This window comes from Henckelia pumila, chromosome 3, assembly GCF_033568475.1.
Source record: "Henckelia pumila isolate YLH828 chromosome 3, ASM3356847v2, whole genome shotgun sequence".
Lineage (NCBI taxonomy): Eukaryota > Viridiplantae > Streptophyta > Magnoliopsida > Lamiales > Gesneriaceae > Henckelia > Henckelia pumila.
This window is the reverse complement of record NC_133122.1, coordinates 4,455,669-4,475,333: the sequence shown is the minus strand read 5'-3', so window position 1 is coordinate 4,475,333 and position 19,665 is coordinate 4,455,669. Positions and strand designations below refer to the sequence as shown.

The 19,665-nt window shown below is 40.9% G+C and overlaps 1 protein-coding gene across 1 annotated transcript; it reads right to left on the bottom strand.

Annotated features, from left to right (window-relative positions):
* Window positions 1-2,056: 2,056 nt before the first annotated feature.
* Window positions 2,057-14,834, bottom strand: LOC140888010 (receptor protein kinase TMK1-like). Its single transcript, XM_073295680.1, has 4 exons — window positions 13,436-14,834; window positions 13,072-13,360; window positions 2,862-3,442; window positions 2,057-2,741 (listed from the first exon to the last, which is right to left on the bottom strand). The coding sequence occupies exons 1-4, from the start codon at window positions 14,832-14,834 to the stop codon at window positions 2,233-2,235; spliced, it is 2,778 nt and encodes a 925-aa protein (XP_073151781.1). The 3' UTR covers window positions 2,057-2,232.
* Between the last annotated feature and the right edge of the window lie 4,831 nt (window positions 14,835-19,665).

Genomic DNA, 19,665 nt, shown 5'->3' with positions numbered 1-19,665 from the left:
ATGTTGTACTTCTCATAGTTAGATTGTTTATAGTTACATCATCATATATCTCCACGCTCCAATCGTTTCATGCAATCTTGGGGGTGTGTTGAGATGTCCAACATCGTTGGAAAGGTTCATGAGATTTCAACATATAGACTAAGACAATCATCATCTTGAATTAGTTTTTGGGGTGGATTTATATCCCAGCCCGATTTCTTTAACAAATTGCAGTCGATTGCATACTATTCAATAATCCACCTAGTCCATACATAGTGTATTGCTTGCAAACTTCTCCTTTGACAGCTACAAGCTCCGCTATGCAATTTTAGTACCTCTTGGTATGTAATATGTGATTAATGACGGTGCCTATTTCATGATAAATAAACACAATATAGTATTACTTAAATCATAAATGAAGATTAACATATAAATGAGCAATTAATGATGCATGCCAGCTTTCTCAAACAGTAACTTGATATTAATCACAATTATTGGTATTGGTGAATGAATGTATCGATCAGATATACATGAAATTGACATTTCACGTTTCATAATCAAAACATGATGTTGACTTACACATTTAATTGCATCCCCATTTCTTATCTGTTCTTGGCTCTTCCTATACGTTCTATTAATGCTTCGCTGTATTATCATCATCTTCTCCTTAATTATAATTTCTTACGAAGTTGTGAATACTCTATTATATTACTAGCTATGATTTGCAAGGTATTAAAATTATCAATTAGGGGTCAGGACATAAATGAATTTAATTCTTCGTGAGTTATTCGAAACTCGATTCGATAAAAACTTTGTCAGCTCGTTTAGTGAGACTCGTTAAGATAAACAAACCAAACTTAAGCTATACAATATTCAGCTCCTTAACAGATTCGTTAGTAGGCTCATGAGTCACCTCTTATATTAAAAAAATAATAATTCTGATATTTGATTTATAAATTTTACACTTTTTTATGACAAATATATATATATAAATCTATTAAAAGTATTTATCAGAATAAAATTACAAATATAAATATAAATTTATTTTTAAAGAATATTTACAATTATAATTTATATTTTTAACTTCACTTGAGTTCGATAAAAACTAGAATAAGTTCGTGAGTCATTAATATATTCATTAAATAAAACTGAGCTCGACTTAATCATAAATAAATCAAACTCAAATATTCAAAACTTCGATTCAACTTGATTTCACCATTTACCAATGAATTGTTGAATAGAAACAATTGTACTTACAAGAATAGAGACATAAATATTATATATATATATATATATGTGTGTGTGTGTGTGTGTGTGTGTATATGACTGGATTATTGTTGTCCATAGTTGAGATTATTTTTTCCGAGTCTCCCACAAATATTTTTATTTTTGTAGTATTCCATGAGTAATTGGACCACTTTAAAAAAGTAATAATAATGACTATAATTTTTGTGAGAGAAAAATCCGTGAGGCGAGAAACAAGGCCATGTGTTGGAATAATTGGATCTAATGACATAGGGGTGGGATTGGTTGGTTGAATATTCATCAACTTCGGAAAGAGGATACATGCATAAGCGAATGATTGAGACCCACGCCAATTTTATAGTTATTGGGACACTTGGGTCTACACTCTCATGCACGAAAGTTACCTCTTGGACCATTATTAACAAATCTCCATTTATTATATATATATATATATATATATATATATTTCTAAGTTTTTAGTAATGTAAAAGAAATGGTAAGAAGGGAGACCATTGTATTCTAGGTTATTAAAAATGTAGTGAAATGACTCTTAAATGTGTATGAAACATTTGTGGCTTCAATTTAAACATTTTATAACAACAGCAATTATGTTAAACAAACATCGTCATGAAAATTGACGGAAGAATTGTTTGGCTACATCTACAACCCCAAAAAATGGAATCAAAAGCAATCCTACAACTCCAATAATCGACTCCCTCACACAACATAGAACATGTTATCTACATATTTGCCAAAACATCAAAACAAATATACACGTCAAACAGAGTTGAGATCGGGGCCGGGGTTTTGTGGGGGGAAAGACGGTGCGACGAATGGACTTGGGGCCGGCGAAGTGAAATAGAGGAAGGTAAGACCCGAAGACTGCATGGATTTTGAATAGTCGAGATTTGTAACTTCATAAACTTGTACACGAAATTTCAAAAACATTTCAACACAAATAGCCATCAACTCATCGTGCCTCTCGCTGGATCCGCCCCTATGCACATTCTACCGCCCATCAGATGAAGTGAACGACTCGGCAAATCCGGCAGGCCTGGCCGGAATACTCCCCTTACTATCCTCAAGGTCCATATAACTAGAACATTTCCCTTCCGCCTCTTGCCAATCTTTCACCATTTGGTTAAGCGGGAGGCTATAATCAATACCACAATATTCCACCGTATCATCGTCTATTGGCTTCCATTTCTCGACCAGAGATGCCAAGACATTGACAGCATCCCCCATATCGGGTCGTTGGCCAGGCTCCCACGCGGTGCAGTGTCCGGCAAGCTCCGACACGCTTAAGATGCTATCAAATGTTTCATCTTTTAGGTCTAGTGTTTGATCAATGGCTGTCGTTAACTTTTCTTTATTTGATTTAACTTGCCAGAACCATCCAACCAAGTATTGGCTTTCCTCAGGTCTTTCCTCGTCGATGGCCATCATTCCGGTTAATAGTTCCATTAACACGACACCAAAGCTGAATACATCAGCTTTTGTGGTGATTTTACCTGTCACTGAAATGAAGTGGAAGAGTTACTATGTAAATTATCATGTTTGGAGTAAATGTAAATGGTTAAGAAACCATCAAAATTTGAGTTTAATAGAGAGCACCATAAAATCAGCAATATGGTTACCTGCATATTCAGGAGCTAGGTATCCAAAAGTTCCGGCTAGCCGTGTCACCACAGATTTTTTGCCATCAGGGGCTAGTTTGACAAGCCCAAAATCCGATACTTTAGCTCGAAAATCGTCACCAAGTAAGATATTAGAAGATTTGAGGTCGCGGTGTATAAAACTTTGATGAGCAAGAGTATGAAGGTACTCCATTGCCCGAGTGACATCCAGGGCAATATTTAGCCTTCTCTTCCAAGAAAGAGGCTCTGATTGAAATTCCTTCCAGTGAAAAAGATGCTTGCTGAGGGCACCTTGATGCATGTACTCGTAAACAAGAATCCTTTCGTTTCCTTGGACTGAATATCCCAAACGAGATACTAAATGCCGGTGACGAACTTTGGAAAGAACAGCGATTTCGAATTGAAATTCGTCTACTGCCTTGCTGCTAATCACTGCACCTTCCATCCTTTGCACGGCTATTTTAGTCCCATCATCCAATTCTCCCTTGTAAACTACACCAAAACCACCATGACCAAGTTCATTTTCGGGAGCGAAATTCTTGGTCACATTTCGAAGAACTTGAACCGATATGACAAGATTTTGTAAGAGTGGGTGCCCAGTGAGCCAACTGTGTGGCTATGGGCTTTGTTGACTCTTTGTATAAACAATCTTTTGTTTAATATTATTTACGCTTTTATGGCAATGACTTTATATTACTTCATATTGTTATATTGTGATATACTATTGTTGTTTTGATAAAGACCTTGAATATACTATAGTGTATGTAAGATGTGGTAGAACATGGAGATGTCTATCATGAAATACATCTTATAGTCACTGTATATTCTAAAACCGTTCCTAGTCGATTGAGCCGTCCGATAATAAGGATAAGGATCGCTCGAGTTTGAGACTAGCATTTGCGATGCGGAGTACCACGTTTCATTGGTAGGGAACATGGAGATGTTCGAAGCATGCAAATGGATATTCATAGGATGAATAGTCGAACTACCCTATCCGGACTTTCCAAGTGGTTATCACTTATCGAGTGGATAAAGTCCGCGGTTTTGGTTGTACACCATTAGTCCTTACGACTTGAAACATCATGGAGACTCTATATGCTAGTACTGTGCTTTGACTCGTTTACCGACTCTGAGGGGGTCATCAGGTGTCGAGATTGGGTACAGTTACGACACATATAGGAGTCAATGCATTGTTGTCAAGGATTCACCACATACTTGCGAGTGTGGATATCCTATGCGATCTGAGGAGATATTAGTGTGACAAATCTCTGGCCAGAGTACTTGATGTGATTTAAGAAATGGTTTCTTAGTAGCACATGCGATGTCACTAATTTGATCTTCAAGATGTATTGCATAGTTATCGAATCTTGAGCGACTCTCGATATACCAATGGTTGTTGATTCGATCGGGATATATGGATGAAGGGACCGTACTGTACGTTAACCAAAATCTACTGGTTCTTGTAGGCACTATCAGTGATACCTAGGGAATCATGGGGCGATGTTGCTAGGCGCTTTACCATGATTCGTTGGGCAAGTCGGAAAGTGTTGTTCCGAGTCACAAGGAGTTGTGAGCCCACGGCTAGCTGTATCCCTGAACCATTGAGGGTCACACAGTGTAATGGAGTTTTAATCCCCGTTGAGATAGTTAAATTTAAAGAGTTAAATTTAATGAACTAAGGAGTTGGACTTCTTAAATAAGAGTAAGGGAGTAGGATTTCCTAAAATGACATAGGGATGGACATTTTTGGAAACCACTGAATTCGGATTCAGGAAAATTTATTTTGACTTTAAAACGTGCAGAAATGGTTTCTGTGCACATTGGTGAAATCGTTTCAGCAATCGGAGTCACGATGAATTTTATATTAATTTCTGAACGAGCGGGCTTTGCTTGTCGGGCCCCAGCTTATGACTAATGGGCCCTAAGGTGTTAGTGGCCTGCATTATAAATAAGTTATTTCAGTACAGAAATTACACAACAACAGGTCATTATTTTGAGAGCAATTTTCGAAAACCCTACCCTCTCTCTCAAACATATTTCGGCCGCCCCCCCCCTTCACTCTGCCCGAGAAATTCCGGTCTGTGATTTTGAATTGCAGTCAGGAATAACGAATCAAATTCGTGTATTCTCTTCGCAGAAAACTTCTGATAGATTTTCTAGTGCAATCTATCAGAGGGATTAAACCTCTGTTCGTGGACCTGATTGAAGGCGTTCATCGGTTCCAGGGAGAGACAACAAGAGCAGAATTGTTCTGTTGGTGTCCATTAATCTCGTTGCGAGATTTGAGGTAAAATTTATTTAATTGTTATTTAAATTTTACACACACGTAATTCAATCGATGTATGGTTGATACCCACACCATGGAAACGTTCCATGAAAAATTTTTAAACTTCCGCTGCACCGGGTATCAATCGTAATTGGTCTGGGAACTCGCCAGTTTTCCAACAGTGGTATCAGAGCCAGGTTGCTCAGATCAATCGATTGAATTAATCAATTGTACAAAATTTTTGAGTCTCGGTTTTTGAAACAAAATAAATATTTTTTAATAAAAATTTTTTTTTCCGGGGGGCGAAACCCGGGCAGCGATTGGATCGCTGCCCGGAGGGGGCAGCGATGGTCGCTGCCCCCAGGGGCGGCGCACGGCGCCGCCCAAAGGGGGCGCACGGCGCCGCCCAGGGCGGCGACAGTCGCCGCCCAGGGCGGCGCACGGCGCTGCCCAGGGCGGCGCACAGCGCCGCCCAGGGGCGGCGCCCAGGGCGACGCACGGCGCCGCCCAGCGGCGGCGCCAGGCGCCGCCAGGGCAGCAAACGTTGCTGCCCTAAGGGGGCAGCCGGGCTGCCCCGGCCCGCGCCCCGGGTGCGGGCCGGCCCGGGAGTGTCCCGGGCGGCCCGCGGGAAAAATTATATTTTTATTAATTTTAATATTTAAAATTTTATTTTTGGTCCGATCAAAAATTGTTTTTGATTGGTTCACGAGATTTCGGATCGAATTGTTCGAGTCCGTAAATTTTAAAATTGATTTTGGATAAATTTGAATTTTTGGAAAATTTTAATATTTTATCCGTAAATTGAATTTTGAAATCAATTATTTTGGTACAATTGATGATAAGATATGATCTTATGATATATTAGATAAAATATGATTTTATTTGTAAAATTGGATTTTATAGATAAAATATGATTTTATTTGATATGGAGATAAAATATGATTTTATATGTGAAATGTGATTTTATATATAAAATATGATTTTATCTTGTTTAAATTTGAATTGCCACAGCATGTTATCCAATAAATTAATTTTGAATTAAATGTTATTGGATAAGGATGATCGATTGCCATGACCAATTTTGTAGGTGTATGTTAGGAATTTACATTTTGTCTTTATTGTTGTTGGTTTTATTAATGGGCCTGGTTTATGGCCCGATATGAATGTCATATGTAATAAAAGTGGGCTTGGTTTATAGCCCGTTCCCACCCCCTAAAAATGTATCCCCTACTTGTCATTGTTATTTATTGTAAATACATTAGATTTAGTGGGAGATCAAGATTTGAAGATGGTGGGCCCAGCAGACAATGAAGACTGAAGAAATGTAAATTGGAAGCATATGTAATAGGATTGCATTTGCATACTGCATATTACCTAGGATTGGACTAAGACCCGTGATTGGCAACCACGGGTCAATTAGAAATGGAATCGATCATCCTATATAATATGTGATATTATGATTGTATGCATGTTTAGACATAAATTGCGTGAATCCGGCAATGCATGCAATAAATTAAATATGATGAGACAAATATTTTTATAAATAAAATCCCTCATTTTAAATATGATTTAAAATTTATATCAAGATAAATAAAGGAAATTTAAATATTGTTTAAATGTTCCCACCTTCCATCAACGGTCAATGTATGTGATGCTACCCGCGGATACGGTCCGGCTCATATTATTGGGGGGGCCCGTCCGTCGGAAAGCTATACATTGGATCGACAAATGTTGTAAGTTGGGTGGAACTCCCATGGGATCGGCTCATATTATTGGGGGATCCACATGGCGACCGTCTATCACAACTTAATATTGATGGGTCATCTTGACATGTCACTTTAAACGGCGTCATATTATTGGGCCCTTATTGGACATGAGGTAAACACATGGGGGTTGCTTTGGAAGCAATTGGGCTCTACCTTTTGAGAATTATGGTTGGCTGATATTATTCGGGACCATAAGTTTGTCAATTGGACTCCATGTTCTCACTAAGGAAAAAGTTTCCCGTTTTCACTAGAGGGTGGTGAAATCGTTAAAATAGTGGGAGTGAGATTCATAAAATTAAATTCGCCTATTTTATGTCTTAGTAAATTGTTAAACAATCATTGATATATGTCTGTTTTTCCTTTTCAGTATTTCATACAATGAATTCGCGAAATCCTTTATTCTCGATCCTCGAACAAAACAAGCTGACTGGCGCCAACTATACGGAATGGTTCCGGAAGTTGAAGATTGTCTTAACTTCGGAGAAAATGCTCTACGTGTTAGAGAAAGCACCTCCGAAGGAAGCACCAGCTGACATAAGTCCGGAGGAATTGGCCAAACTTGATGCATGGTGTGACCATGACATCAAGACCAAATGCTATATGCAAGCCTCGATGTCTGATGAACTCCAGAGGCGATTTGAGGACACGGTGAATGCTGCTGACATTCACACGCAACTCAAGGAACTTTTTGGGGCTCAGTCGAGGGCTGAAAGGTTCTCTACTGTTAAGGAGTTGATGACGTGCCGCATGCGTGAAGGGACTTCGGTCCGTGATCATGGGGTACGAGTGATTTGGCTCATACAGAAGTTAGCGACCCTTGATTTGGTGTTGGAGCATGAACTCAATGTGGACTTGCTGCTTCTATCTCTTCCTTCTTCATTTGATGGATTCGTGATAAATTTTAATATGAACAAGATAGAGGCCACCCTTGAAGAGATGGTCAATATGCTCGTTACATATGAATCCACACTTAAGAAGGATAAGCCAGCTTTCTTGGTGGGCTCCTCATCTTCTGCTAAGAAGGGGCCAAGTATGAAGGGCAAGAAACGTTCTGCCCCACCCAAGAAAGTGGAACCCGAGAAGAAGCAAAAGACAAAGGCTTCAAACGATGGAAAATCCAAGGATGTTTGCCATTACTGCAAGAAGCCGGGTCATTGGAAGCGCAACTGCAAGGAGTATCTTGAGCAGTTGGGAACTGCAAAGGGTATGTTCTATATCGAAATAAACATGTCACTTAATACAACTTCTTGGGTATTGGATACCGGATGTGGATCTCACATTTGCAATGATTTGCAGGTGATGACAAGAAGTCGCAGGCTTAGAATGGGTGAGACCCAGCTGAGGCTCGGGAATGGTTCCAGAGTTGAAGCTACGGCCATTGGAGATGTTTGTTTGATTTTGCATAATGGTTTTAAATTATTGTTGAGAGATGTTTTATTTGTGCCAGATTTAATTAAAAACATTATTTCTATTTCTATGCTTGATAGAGATGGTTATTCTTGTAATTTTGTGAATGGGATTTGCAATATCTACAAGAATGAATGTTTAATTGGAAATGGACAACTTGAAAACGATCTATATAATTTAAAACTAAAAGACGTTCCAGTGAATTGTATTGACAAACCGGCGACAACAAACAAAAGGAAAATCGATAGTCAAAACCCGGCAAACCTTTGGCACGCTAGACTAGGTCATATTTCCTCAAGGAGGATGAACAAGCTAGTGGGAGAGGGCATGTTTGATATGTCTGATATTAACTCTCTACCTACTTGTGAATCCTGCCTAAAAGGGAAAATGACTAAATCTCCTTTTAAGGGGAAGCCTGAGCGTAGTCAAAATCTGTTGGATTTGATCCATACAGATGTTTGTGGTCCATTTAGAGTAGGGACTCAACATGGCCACACCTACTTCATTACCTTTACCGATGATTATTCAAGGTATGGGTATTTATATTTAATGAAATATAAGTCTGAAGCATTTGAAAAGTTCAAAGAATTCAAGGCTGAAGTAGAAAACAAGCTAGGTAAAAGTATTAAAGCACTTCGATCGGATCGAGGTGGAGAATACTTGAGTACCGAGTTTTTGGACTATCTGAAAGAGAATGGGATTCTCTCTCAGTGGACTCCTCCTATGACACCACAGCTTAATGGTGTATCGGAGCGTCGTAATCGAACTTTGTTGGACATGGTTCGATCTATGATGAGCTTCACTGAGCTTCCACCTTCGTTTTGGGGCTATGCGCTTGAAACGGCGGTATTGTTGTTGAACAACGTCCACACTAAAGCAGTGGACAAAACACCATACGAGTTATGGAATGGCAAAGCTCCTAAGTATTCGTACTTGAGGATTTGGGGATGTCCTGCTTACGTGAAGCGGACAGTGGGAGATAAGTTGGATAGTCGATCCAGCTTGTGTTATTTTGTGGGGTATCCGAAGAATTCAATCGGATATTATTTCTATTATCCTGCTGAAACAAAGGTGTTTGTTTCACGGAATGCCACCTTCTTGGAGAAGGAGTTCTTATTGGATAAGAAAGGCGAGATGATGGAACTCGAAGAAGTTCGAGAAGAACCCGAAATACAAAATAACGATCCCACACCTCAGGAACCATTGCTGGACACGCCTGCACCTAGAAGATCCGAGAGGACTTCTAGACCTCCAGTTCGATATGGTCTTCTTCTTGAAGAGGGTCAAGATGAACCCGACATTGGATGTGATCCAAGAAGCTTCAAGGAAGCAATTTCTGATGCGGATTCGAATTTATGGCTTGAAGCTATGCAGTCTGAATTGGATTCGATGCATACTAACCAAGTCTGGTCTTTAGTGGATCCTCCCGATGGAATTGTTCCAATAGGGTGTAAATGGATCTACAAAAGAAAGCTTGGGCCTGATGGTAAGGTATTGACCTACAAGGCGCGATTGGTGGCGAAAGGTTATACTCAAAGGCAAGGAGTTGACTATGATGAAACCTTTTCACCAGTTGCTATGTTCAAGTCCATAAGAATCCTTATTGCCATAGCTGCATGGTATGACTATGAGATATGGCAAATGGATGTGAAGACTGCTTTTCTTAATGGAGACATTAAGGAAGAAATCTATATGAAGCAGCCTGAGGGGTACACATCCATGGGAAGCGAACATAAGGTATGCAAGCTTCAAAGATCAATTTATGGTCTAAAACAAGCATCAAGAAGTTGGAACCAGAAATTTGATGAAACAATTAAAGATTTTGGTTTCATCAAGAACCCGGAGGAACCTTGCGTGTACAAGAAAGTATTTAAGGATGCGGTGACATTCTTAGTACTTTATGTTGATGACATCCTACTCATTGGGAATGATGTAGGGATGTTGCAGTCAACAAAGATATGGTTATCAGGTAGATTTTCGATGAAGGATTTGGGTGAGGCATCCTACATTCTTGGGATACAGATCTATAGGGATAGATCTAAGAGAATGATAGGACTCACTCAATCAACCTACATCGATACCATATTGAAACGGTTTTCAATGGATGGGTCCAAGAGAGGACATCTACCCATGTGTCATGGAGTTTCTCTATCCAAGTCTATGTGTCCCAAGACTGATGCAGAGATAGAGAATATGACACATGTACCATATGCGTCAGCTATAGGTAGTATCATGTATGGGATGATATCTACCAGACCGGATGTAGCATTTGCTCTGAGTGTCACGAGCAGATATCAGTCTAATCCTGGTCAGATGCATTGGAAAGCCGTGAAGGACATTCTTAAGTACTTGCGAAGGACTAAGAATATGTTCATGGTTTATGGAGGACGAGAACTCAAACTGGAAGGCTATACCGACTCTAGCTTCCAAAGTGATGTGGATGACTCGAAGTCAACCTCTGGATTTGTGTTCATGCTCAATGGTGGTGCTGTCTCTTGGAAGAGTTCCAAGCAGGACACCACAGCGGATTCCACCACTGAGGCTGAATACATTGCAGCATCAGCTGCTGCTAAAGAGGCCGTTTGGATGAGGAATTTCGTCCAAGAGTTGGGCGTCATTCCTGAATTTGTTGGTCCAGTCCCGGTGTACTGCGACAACACGGGTGCCGTTGCTCAAGCAAAGGAACCAAGGTCTCATCAAAGATCCAAACACGTACTGAGGAAATACCACATAATCCGGGAGATTGTGGAAAGAGGAGACATCAGTGTCGAACGAGTGGCCTCTGCAGACAATATCGCTGATCCACTTACTAAGCCTTTGCCAGGACCATTGTTTGACAAACATCGCGAAGCAATGGGTCTACGTAGTATGACTAGTTGGCTATAGGGCAAGTGGGAGATTGTAAGAGTGGGTGCCCAGTGAGCCAACTGTGTGGCTATGGGCTTTGTTGACTCTTTGTATAAACAATCTTTTGTTTAATATTATTTACGCTTTTATGGCAATGACTTTATATTACTTCATATTGTTATATTGTGATATACTATTGTTGTTTTGATAAAGACCTTGAATATACTATAGTGTATGTAAGATGTGGTAGAACATGGAGATGTCTATCATGAAATACATCTTATAGTCACTGTATATTCTAAAACCGTTCCTAGTCGATTGAGCCGTCCGATAATAAGGATAAGGATCGCTCGAATTTGAGACTAGCATTTGCGATGCGGAGTACCACGTTTCATTGGTAGGGAACATGGAGATGTTCGAAGCATGCAAATGGATATTCATAGGATGAATAGTCGAACTACCCTATCCGGACTTTCCAAGTGGTTATCACTTATCGAGTGGATAAAGTCCGCGGTTTTGGTTGTACACCATTAGTCCTTACGACTTGAAACATCATGGAGACTCTATATGCTAGTACTGTGCTTTGACTCGTTTACCGACTCTGAGGGGGTCATCAGGTGTCGAGATTGGGTACAGTTACGACACATATAGGAGTCAATGCATTGTTGTCAAGGATTCACCACATACTTGCGAGTGTGGATATCCTATGCGATCTGAGGAGATATTAGTGTGACAAATCTCTGGCCAGAGTACTTGATGTGATTTAAGAAATGGTTTCTTAGTAGCACATGCGATGTCACTAATTTGATCTTCAAGATGTATTGCATAGTTATCGAATCTTGAGCGACTCTCGATATACCAATGGTTGTTGATTCGATCGGGATATATGGATGAAGGGACCGTACTGTACGTTAACCAAAATCTACTGGTTCTTGTAGGCACTATCAGTGATACCTAGGGAATCATGGGGCGATGTTGCTAGGCGCTTTACCATGATTCGTTGGGCAAGTCGGAAAGTGTTGTTCCGAGTCACAAGGAGTTGTGAGCCCACGGCTAGCTGTATCCCTGAACCATTGAGGGTCACACAGTGTAATGGAGTTTTAATCCCCGTTGAGATAGTTAAATTTAAAGAGTTAAATTTAATGAACTAAGGAGTTGGACTTCTTAAATAAGAGTAAGGGAGTAGGATTTTCTAAAATGACATAGGGATGGACATTTTTGGAAACCACTGAATTCGGATTCAGGAAAATTTATTTTGACTTTAAAACGTGCAGAAATGGTTTCTGTGCACATTGGTGAAATCGTTTCAGCAATCGGAGTCACGATGAATTTTATATTAATTTCTGAACGAGCGGGCTTTGCTTGTCGGGCCCCAGCTTATGACTAATGGGCCCTAAGGTGTTAGTGGCCTGCATTATAAATAAGTTATTTCAGTACAGAAATTACACAACAACAGGTCATTATTTTGAGAGCAATTTTCGAAAACCCTACCCTCTCTCTCAAACATATTTCGGCCGCCCCCCCCCTTCACTCTGCCCGAGAAATTCCGGTCTGTGATTTTGAATTGCAGTCAGGAATAACGAATCAAATTCGTGTATTCTCTTCGCAGAAAACTTCTGATAGATTTTCTAGTGCAATCTATCAGAGGGATTAAACCTCTGTTCGTGGACCTGATTGAAGGCGTTCATCGGTTCCAGGGAGAGACAACAAGAGCAGAATTGTTCTGTTGGTGTCCATTAATCTCGTTGCGAGATTTGAGGTAAAATTTATTTAATTGTTATTTAAATTTTACACACACGTAATTCAATCGATGTATGGTTGATACCCACACCATGGAAACGTTCCATGAAAAATTTTTAAACTTCCGCTGCACCGGGTATCAATCGTAATTGGTCTGGGAACTCGCCAGTTTTCCAACAGATTTCCGGCCTCAACCACATGGGACTCACTACTGTTTATGCTTGCAGAGCCACTTGTAGCTAAAGAAGACATGCTTCTATTTGTGTTATCAGCAACAACAATTTTTACCGTGTTTTCTGAATCAGATGGCTCTCTTGGGTGAACCACAAGGGAGGAGCTTGGAGCAGGGTCCCTGGTTTTTTTGTTCTTGCAGATATAAATAGACAATGGCACGACCAAGCAAACAAGAATCGCAAAACTAGAAACAGGTGCAACAATGGCGAATATCTTAGGATTCATGGAACGATTCCCTTCTATATATGTTGAACTAGAAGAATTAAATGTGGAACCAAATGTTGGTGAAAATGGGACAGGTGAGGGTCGTGAACTTGGAGAAACAGAGTTATTACCTTGTGAAGGTGATTCAGGATTCGAGTTTAATAGAGAGTTTCCGCTTAGGAAAAGCTTTACATTGTCACTAAAATTAGGAACAGGAGGGGAGAGGTTGTTTTCACTCAAATTCAACAAAATTAAAGATTTCAAACCAGTCCAATTTGTTGGGATCGGACCAGATAGATTGTTGGACTGCAGTGATATACGGGTAAGCGAATCAAGCTCTGCAAGTGAAGGGCTTAAAGTACCATAAAGATTAGAGCTTTGCAAGTTTATGATATCCACATTTCTATTAACATCACAAGTCACTCCAAACCAAGATGCACATGGATCATTGCCAGACCATGATTGGACGAGCTTGGAGGGGTAATTTACCCCATCAAGAAAATCTAAGAGCGCCATAACTTCTGGTGTGCAGAGAGTTCCAGGATTTGGAAGACAAAATGGATTTGATGAATAAGTATAATTAACGGCTTTGAATTTTGGTATAGGACCCATGAAATGATTGTTGTTCAAATCTAGATGGACTAACGCCATATTTGCTAATCCGACAGGAATTAAACCAACAAGATCGTTTCTATTGAGATTAAGATCTTGCAAAGATGCTAAATCACCGATATTTTCAGGGATTTTACCTGAAAAATGGTTTCCATGGAGCCAGAGACTAGTGAGTGAGACCATGCTTGAAACCACATCAATTGGACCAGTCATGCCATCTGTTTGCCCATTTAACCATAGAATTGTCAAAAGAGATCCCCGAAAACTGTCCGGGATGGTACTTGAAATTCGATTCAAAGACAGTTTCAAGAACTCTAAATACGACATATTTCCCAAGAACTCAGGCAAAGGACCAGCCAAATTGCAGTTCATAAGAGTGAGATTCTTCAACTGGGCTGAATCTTGCAAGTTAGAAGGCAAAAACCAGCCCTTGGTGGCATTCAAAGGGATGTTATCCAATGCCAAAACCTCCAAATTCACAAGCCCTTTAAAGAAATCTGATGGGATTGTGTCAAAATTGTTGTAATCCAAATAAGCATATCTCAATTCAGACAACCCACTGAAAGAGGGCAAACTCCCACTAAACTGGTTCTGCTGAAGGCCTAAATTCTGCAGCATAGACAACTGGTTGAAATTTTTAGGTAAAGGGCCTTTCAAACCCAACCCTCTGACCTGAATCTGCGTAACCCTGCCACCAGAACAAAACACATGACTCCAGCTCGGAGGACCACAAGGGTCGTCGCCATTGATAGGCCAGTTCAAAAGCTCTGCATTTTCCAAACCTTTTCTGAACTCATTCAAAATAGCTAAATAATTAGGGTCCGTAACACTACAAACAACCAAAAACCCAAAGAGAAAAAGCACTGCAACGATCCTAATCTTGGCTTTAACCTCCATTACAGACGCTTGAAGCAAAAAAGCTACTGTACAGGCATTGCTCGCAGTTTCTCAAGAACCTAATCCGAAATCTTGTGAGAAAAAGAGTGGAGGAGAAAATGGGACATGGGTTAGAAAAATCCAAAAGCATGAAGGGGGGATCATGGGAGTGAGAATGATGATGAACACTTCGCAGGTAACCAAGAATTATCGACAAAATATATTTTAAACTATAAATTTGGAAATAGGGAAAATTAGTTCGTTGTTAAGGCTTGGAGAGGAAGCGAAGTGGATCTTTGATGAGATTGGCTCAATTTCTACATGAAGAAATTAAAAACGTAAATCAAGGAAGAAAATTATCGATGGATGCATGCGATATCCAAACATTTGATCTAATATAATAATATAATAATAGTCGTAAAAGAGCCAAGTATATTTTTTTCAAGTTTTCCAATATTGTTACAACTTACATCATATAAAAGACACATATTCAGCTCTAAAAAATACGGTTGAGTACTTGTAAAATAATAAAAACTTTAATTTATTTATCAATACGATCTCAAACGAGTTTGTCATCTAAAATGTGTTTTTGATCTATTACATGTTTACTCAGAGCGCATCGAAAAGTAATGTATATCGCACATTAATTGTTGATGAAAACAATTTATATATCTAAAAACTATATATTCATTTTGTTTGATTTGCCAAGACAGGGAATTGCTGATTTTTCTTCAATATCTGCTGAAACAAAGAAGCAGATAAAGAGCATGTACTCCTTGACCAACAAGCCAATCCGTGATCAGGACGTAGCCAAGAATGCATTCCGTACTCGCTATGGGCATTACGAGTTCCTAGTGATGCCATTTGGTTTGACTAATGCGCCGGCTATGTTCATGGATCTGATGAACCGTGTCTTCAGGGAGTATTTGGACAAGTTTGTCGTGGTCTTCATTGACGACATCTTGGTATATTCGCGTAATACAAAAGAGCATGTTTCTCACTTGCGGTTGGTACTGCAGACACTTCGAGATGAGTAGTTGTACGCCAAGCTGAGCAAGTGTGAGTTCTGGATTGATCGAGTGGTCTTTCTTGGCCATATCATATCCAGGGAGGGGATTTCTGTTGATCCAAGCAAGATTGAAGCGGTACTTAATTGGTCGCGTCCGACGACAGTTGCTGAGATCCGTAGTTTTCTGGGTCTAGCAGGGTATTATCGTCGCTTCATTCTGAACTTCTCTCAACTAGCTCGACCTTTGACGCAGCTTACCCGCAAGGGTGTGGATTTTGAGTGGTCCTCCGAGTGTGAGGAGAATTTCTGTGAGCTTCGACGGCGGTTGACTTCTGCGCCGGTGTTGGCATTACCGTCAGGATCTGGAGGGTATGTGGTATACACTGATGCTTCTCTTCAGGGGTTAGGTTGTGTCCTGAATCAGAATGGGCATGTGATCGCATACGCTTCTAGACAGCTGAAGCTTCACGAGGACAACTACCCAGTCCATGATTTGGAGTTAGCAACCATTGTGTTCGCTTTGAAGATCTGGCGTCATTATCTGTATGGCGAGAAATTTGAGATCTTCACCGACCATAAGAGTCTCAAGTATTTGTTCACTCAGGCGGAGTTGAACATGAGGCAGAGACGTTGGATGGACTTACTTAAGGACTATGATTGCGAGATTAAGTACCATCCGGGAGCTGCTAATCTCACCGCTGATGCATTGAGTCGCAAGGTGCGACTATCCGCACTTCAGACTTGTTCGATGTCTAGTGCGATTAGTGACTGTTGTACTTCGAGATATACCTTCAAGCATAAGAAAGGTATGCAGAGTATCCAGATGTTTGCGATACTATCTGAGCCAGCTTTGTATTCGCGGATTCGAGATGCTCAGATGTCTGATTCAAAGACCCAGCGTTTGGCTCGTCTAGCTAACGAGGGTAGCTCATCTGGATTTCACTATCAATCAGATGGCTTTCTGTGTTTGTCTGGTAGACTTGTGATTCCGCAGGATGAAGAGTTGCGAGAGGAGATTTTGTCTCAGGCACATCGCACTAAGTTGAGTATTCATCCAGGGAGCAACAAGATGTACAAGGATCTACGTACTCATTTTTGGTGGAAGGTAATGAAACGCAGTGTTTATCAGTTTGTTTCGAGATGTTTGGTGTGTCAACAGGTCAAGGCAGAGCACCGACGACCTGGAGGATTGCTTCACAGTCTGCCTATTCCTGAATGGAAATGGGAGTTTATCACAATGGACTTTGTGACCCCTTTGCCAGTATCCCCGAGGAACTGTGATGCTATCTGGGTTGTGGTGGACCGACTCACCAAGTCAGTGCATTTCATTGCCTATAGCCGAGAGTACTCTGTGGATCGCATGACACGGATGTACATTCAGGAGATCGTTCGACTTCATGGAGTGCCTGTGAGCATTGTCAGTGATCGGGACCCTAGGTTTACTTCTAGATTCTGGGGAAGTGTTCAGCGTGCGATGGGTACTACTCTCACTTTGAGTACTGCCTATCATCTGGAGACTGATGGTCAGTCGGAGCGCACTATCCGTACTTTGGAGGATATTCTTAGAGCGTGCGTCATGGATTTTGGTTCAGCCTGGCAGGATCATTTGCCATTGATCGAGTTTGCGTACAACAACAGCTATCATACTAGTATTGGGATGGCACCTTTTGAGGCATTGCACGGGCGACGTTGTTGTACTCCACTCTTCTAGGAAGAAGTGGGGGAGAGACAGGCTGAGGGGCCGGAGTTTATCCAGCAGGCGATAGACATTGTTGATCAGATCAAGAAACAGATTAAGACTGCACAGGATCGTCAGGCCAGCTATGCTAATATCAAGCGTAGGCCTTTGCAGTTCGATGTCGAGGAGAAAGTGTTTCTGAGAGTGTCACCTTTCCGCAAGATTCTCAGATTTGGCCTTAAGGGCAAGTTGTCTCCCAAATTTATCGGTCCGTTTGAGATCTTGGAGAGCATCGGCGATTTGGCTTATCGACTAGCTTTGCCACCGCATCTATCCAGTATTCACGATGTGTTCCACGTATCTCTGTTGCGACGGTATGTGGCGGATGAATCTCATATTCTGCAGCGGTCTGAGGTTCAGGTGAACAAGGATTTGACCTATGTTGAGAAACCTATTCGTATCCTGGATTATAAGGATAAGGTTTTGCGGAACAAAGTCATTCCTTTGGTTTTAGTTCAGTTCCAGCGCCGAGGCACTGAGGAAGCTACTTGGGAGCTTGAGGACAGGATGCGTGAAGACCATCCTGAGTTGTTTTGATTTCATTCTTAAGATGTATTCAGCTGCAAAATTTTGTAAACGTTTGATTTGAATAAAGAATGTTTCTGATTTCTGTTTTACATTCAGTACTTAAGATCTGTTTTCGAGGACAAAACATCTTAAGTGGGGGAGAATGTAGTAGCCCGTACCCAAAATCAGTGATTTAGCATTAATCAAATCATTAATCCTATTAAGTAAGAGTAAACGTGATTAAGGGAACTCTTAATGGATTATCGGAGTCCGGAATTGGATTCAGAACACTTGAAAATGGTTTGCAGGTTGTCGAGTTTGGAGGCTCCGAAGTTAAGGATCGGACGGTCCGAAGTCAGGGTTCGGACGTTCCGAAGAGTGGTTCGGACGCTCCGATCTTGCTGCCGACAGCCGTCATGGATATTGCATCATGCTGACGTAAGCAATGACGTAATATTGGGATCGGACGATCCGAAGTCGAGATCGGACGCTCCGAAGACCAGTTCGGATGATCTGAACTCCGCCTATAAATAAGAGGTCCGAGAATCAGATTTAGACGCACCAATCACCTCTTCTCTCTCAATTCCTTAGCCTTCTAGCTCAGATCTAGGGAATTTTAGGTGTCCCGTGGGGAATCTGGAAGTGGTATAGTGATTCAGGCGTCGTAGCGGAGCTGTGGCCTAGTTTTGAGGCACTCGACAGCAAAGGGCTAACGACGGACGAAGGTATAGCTTTTGCTTCCTAAAAATATTTAGGAGTACGCTTTAGCTTAGTTAAGGCTTTTAGAGCGCTATAATGATAGTAGTATCATTTGGCAGTGTAGAGCAGACTATAGGCGTGGACCTAGAGTTGGTAGAGCTTGCACTGATTTGAGGTACGAAAGTACTGTTCGAGATAACCTGACTGAGTATGCATGTATTATGTGACTGTATGGTTTATATGTCATTGATTTATGCTGCATTCATTTGCATACTGAGCTATCTCCTTCGAGATGTCTGTTAGTAGGGTTTTTTCCTATCCTGTTAGTGGTTGGACTTCCATTGATTTGGGTCCGGCATATCCACTTGTATTATGGTATGGGAGCCACCTCCTGAAGCGACGGCACAGCGTGCTACATACCAGGGCCCGGTCTGTCTCTGTTATCTGATCCTTGACCTCGAGTTTATAGGGAGTTCACTTTGCATGCATGTATACTCATACTCTCTTACTGAGCATTTTATGCTCACGTTTCATACTCTGTGTTTCTGGACACCCTATTCCATGGGGCAGATTTGCGATTGGACGAGGCGGGTGGTTCCAAGAGGGGCTAGGCAGTGGTTGACCAGCTGGAGCTTCGTCTAGGTTTATTTCTATTGTTTTGGGTTGATACAACTTTCGATTTGGTTGTATAATCTATTTTGGATATTTACAGATTCCTTGCCTTGAGATTGTAATTTTAGTAATGTTTCCGCGCAGTTTATTCTGATATCTGTTTATTAAGTTAATTGCATGCCTAAGTTCTGTTTAGTAGGTGATTCGGGTAAGAGTCACTACAGATCTAGACCGCGAGACAGGTACTCCGCCGCAAGAATGAAGAGAAGGGGGGACAAAGGATCCCC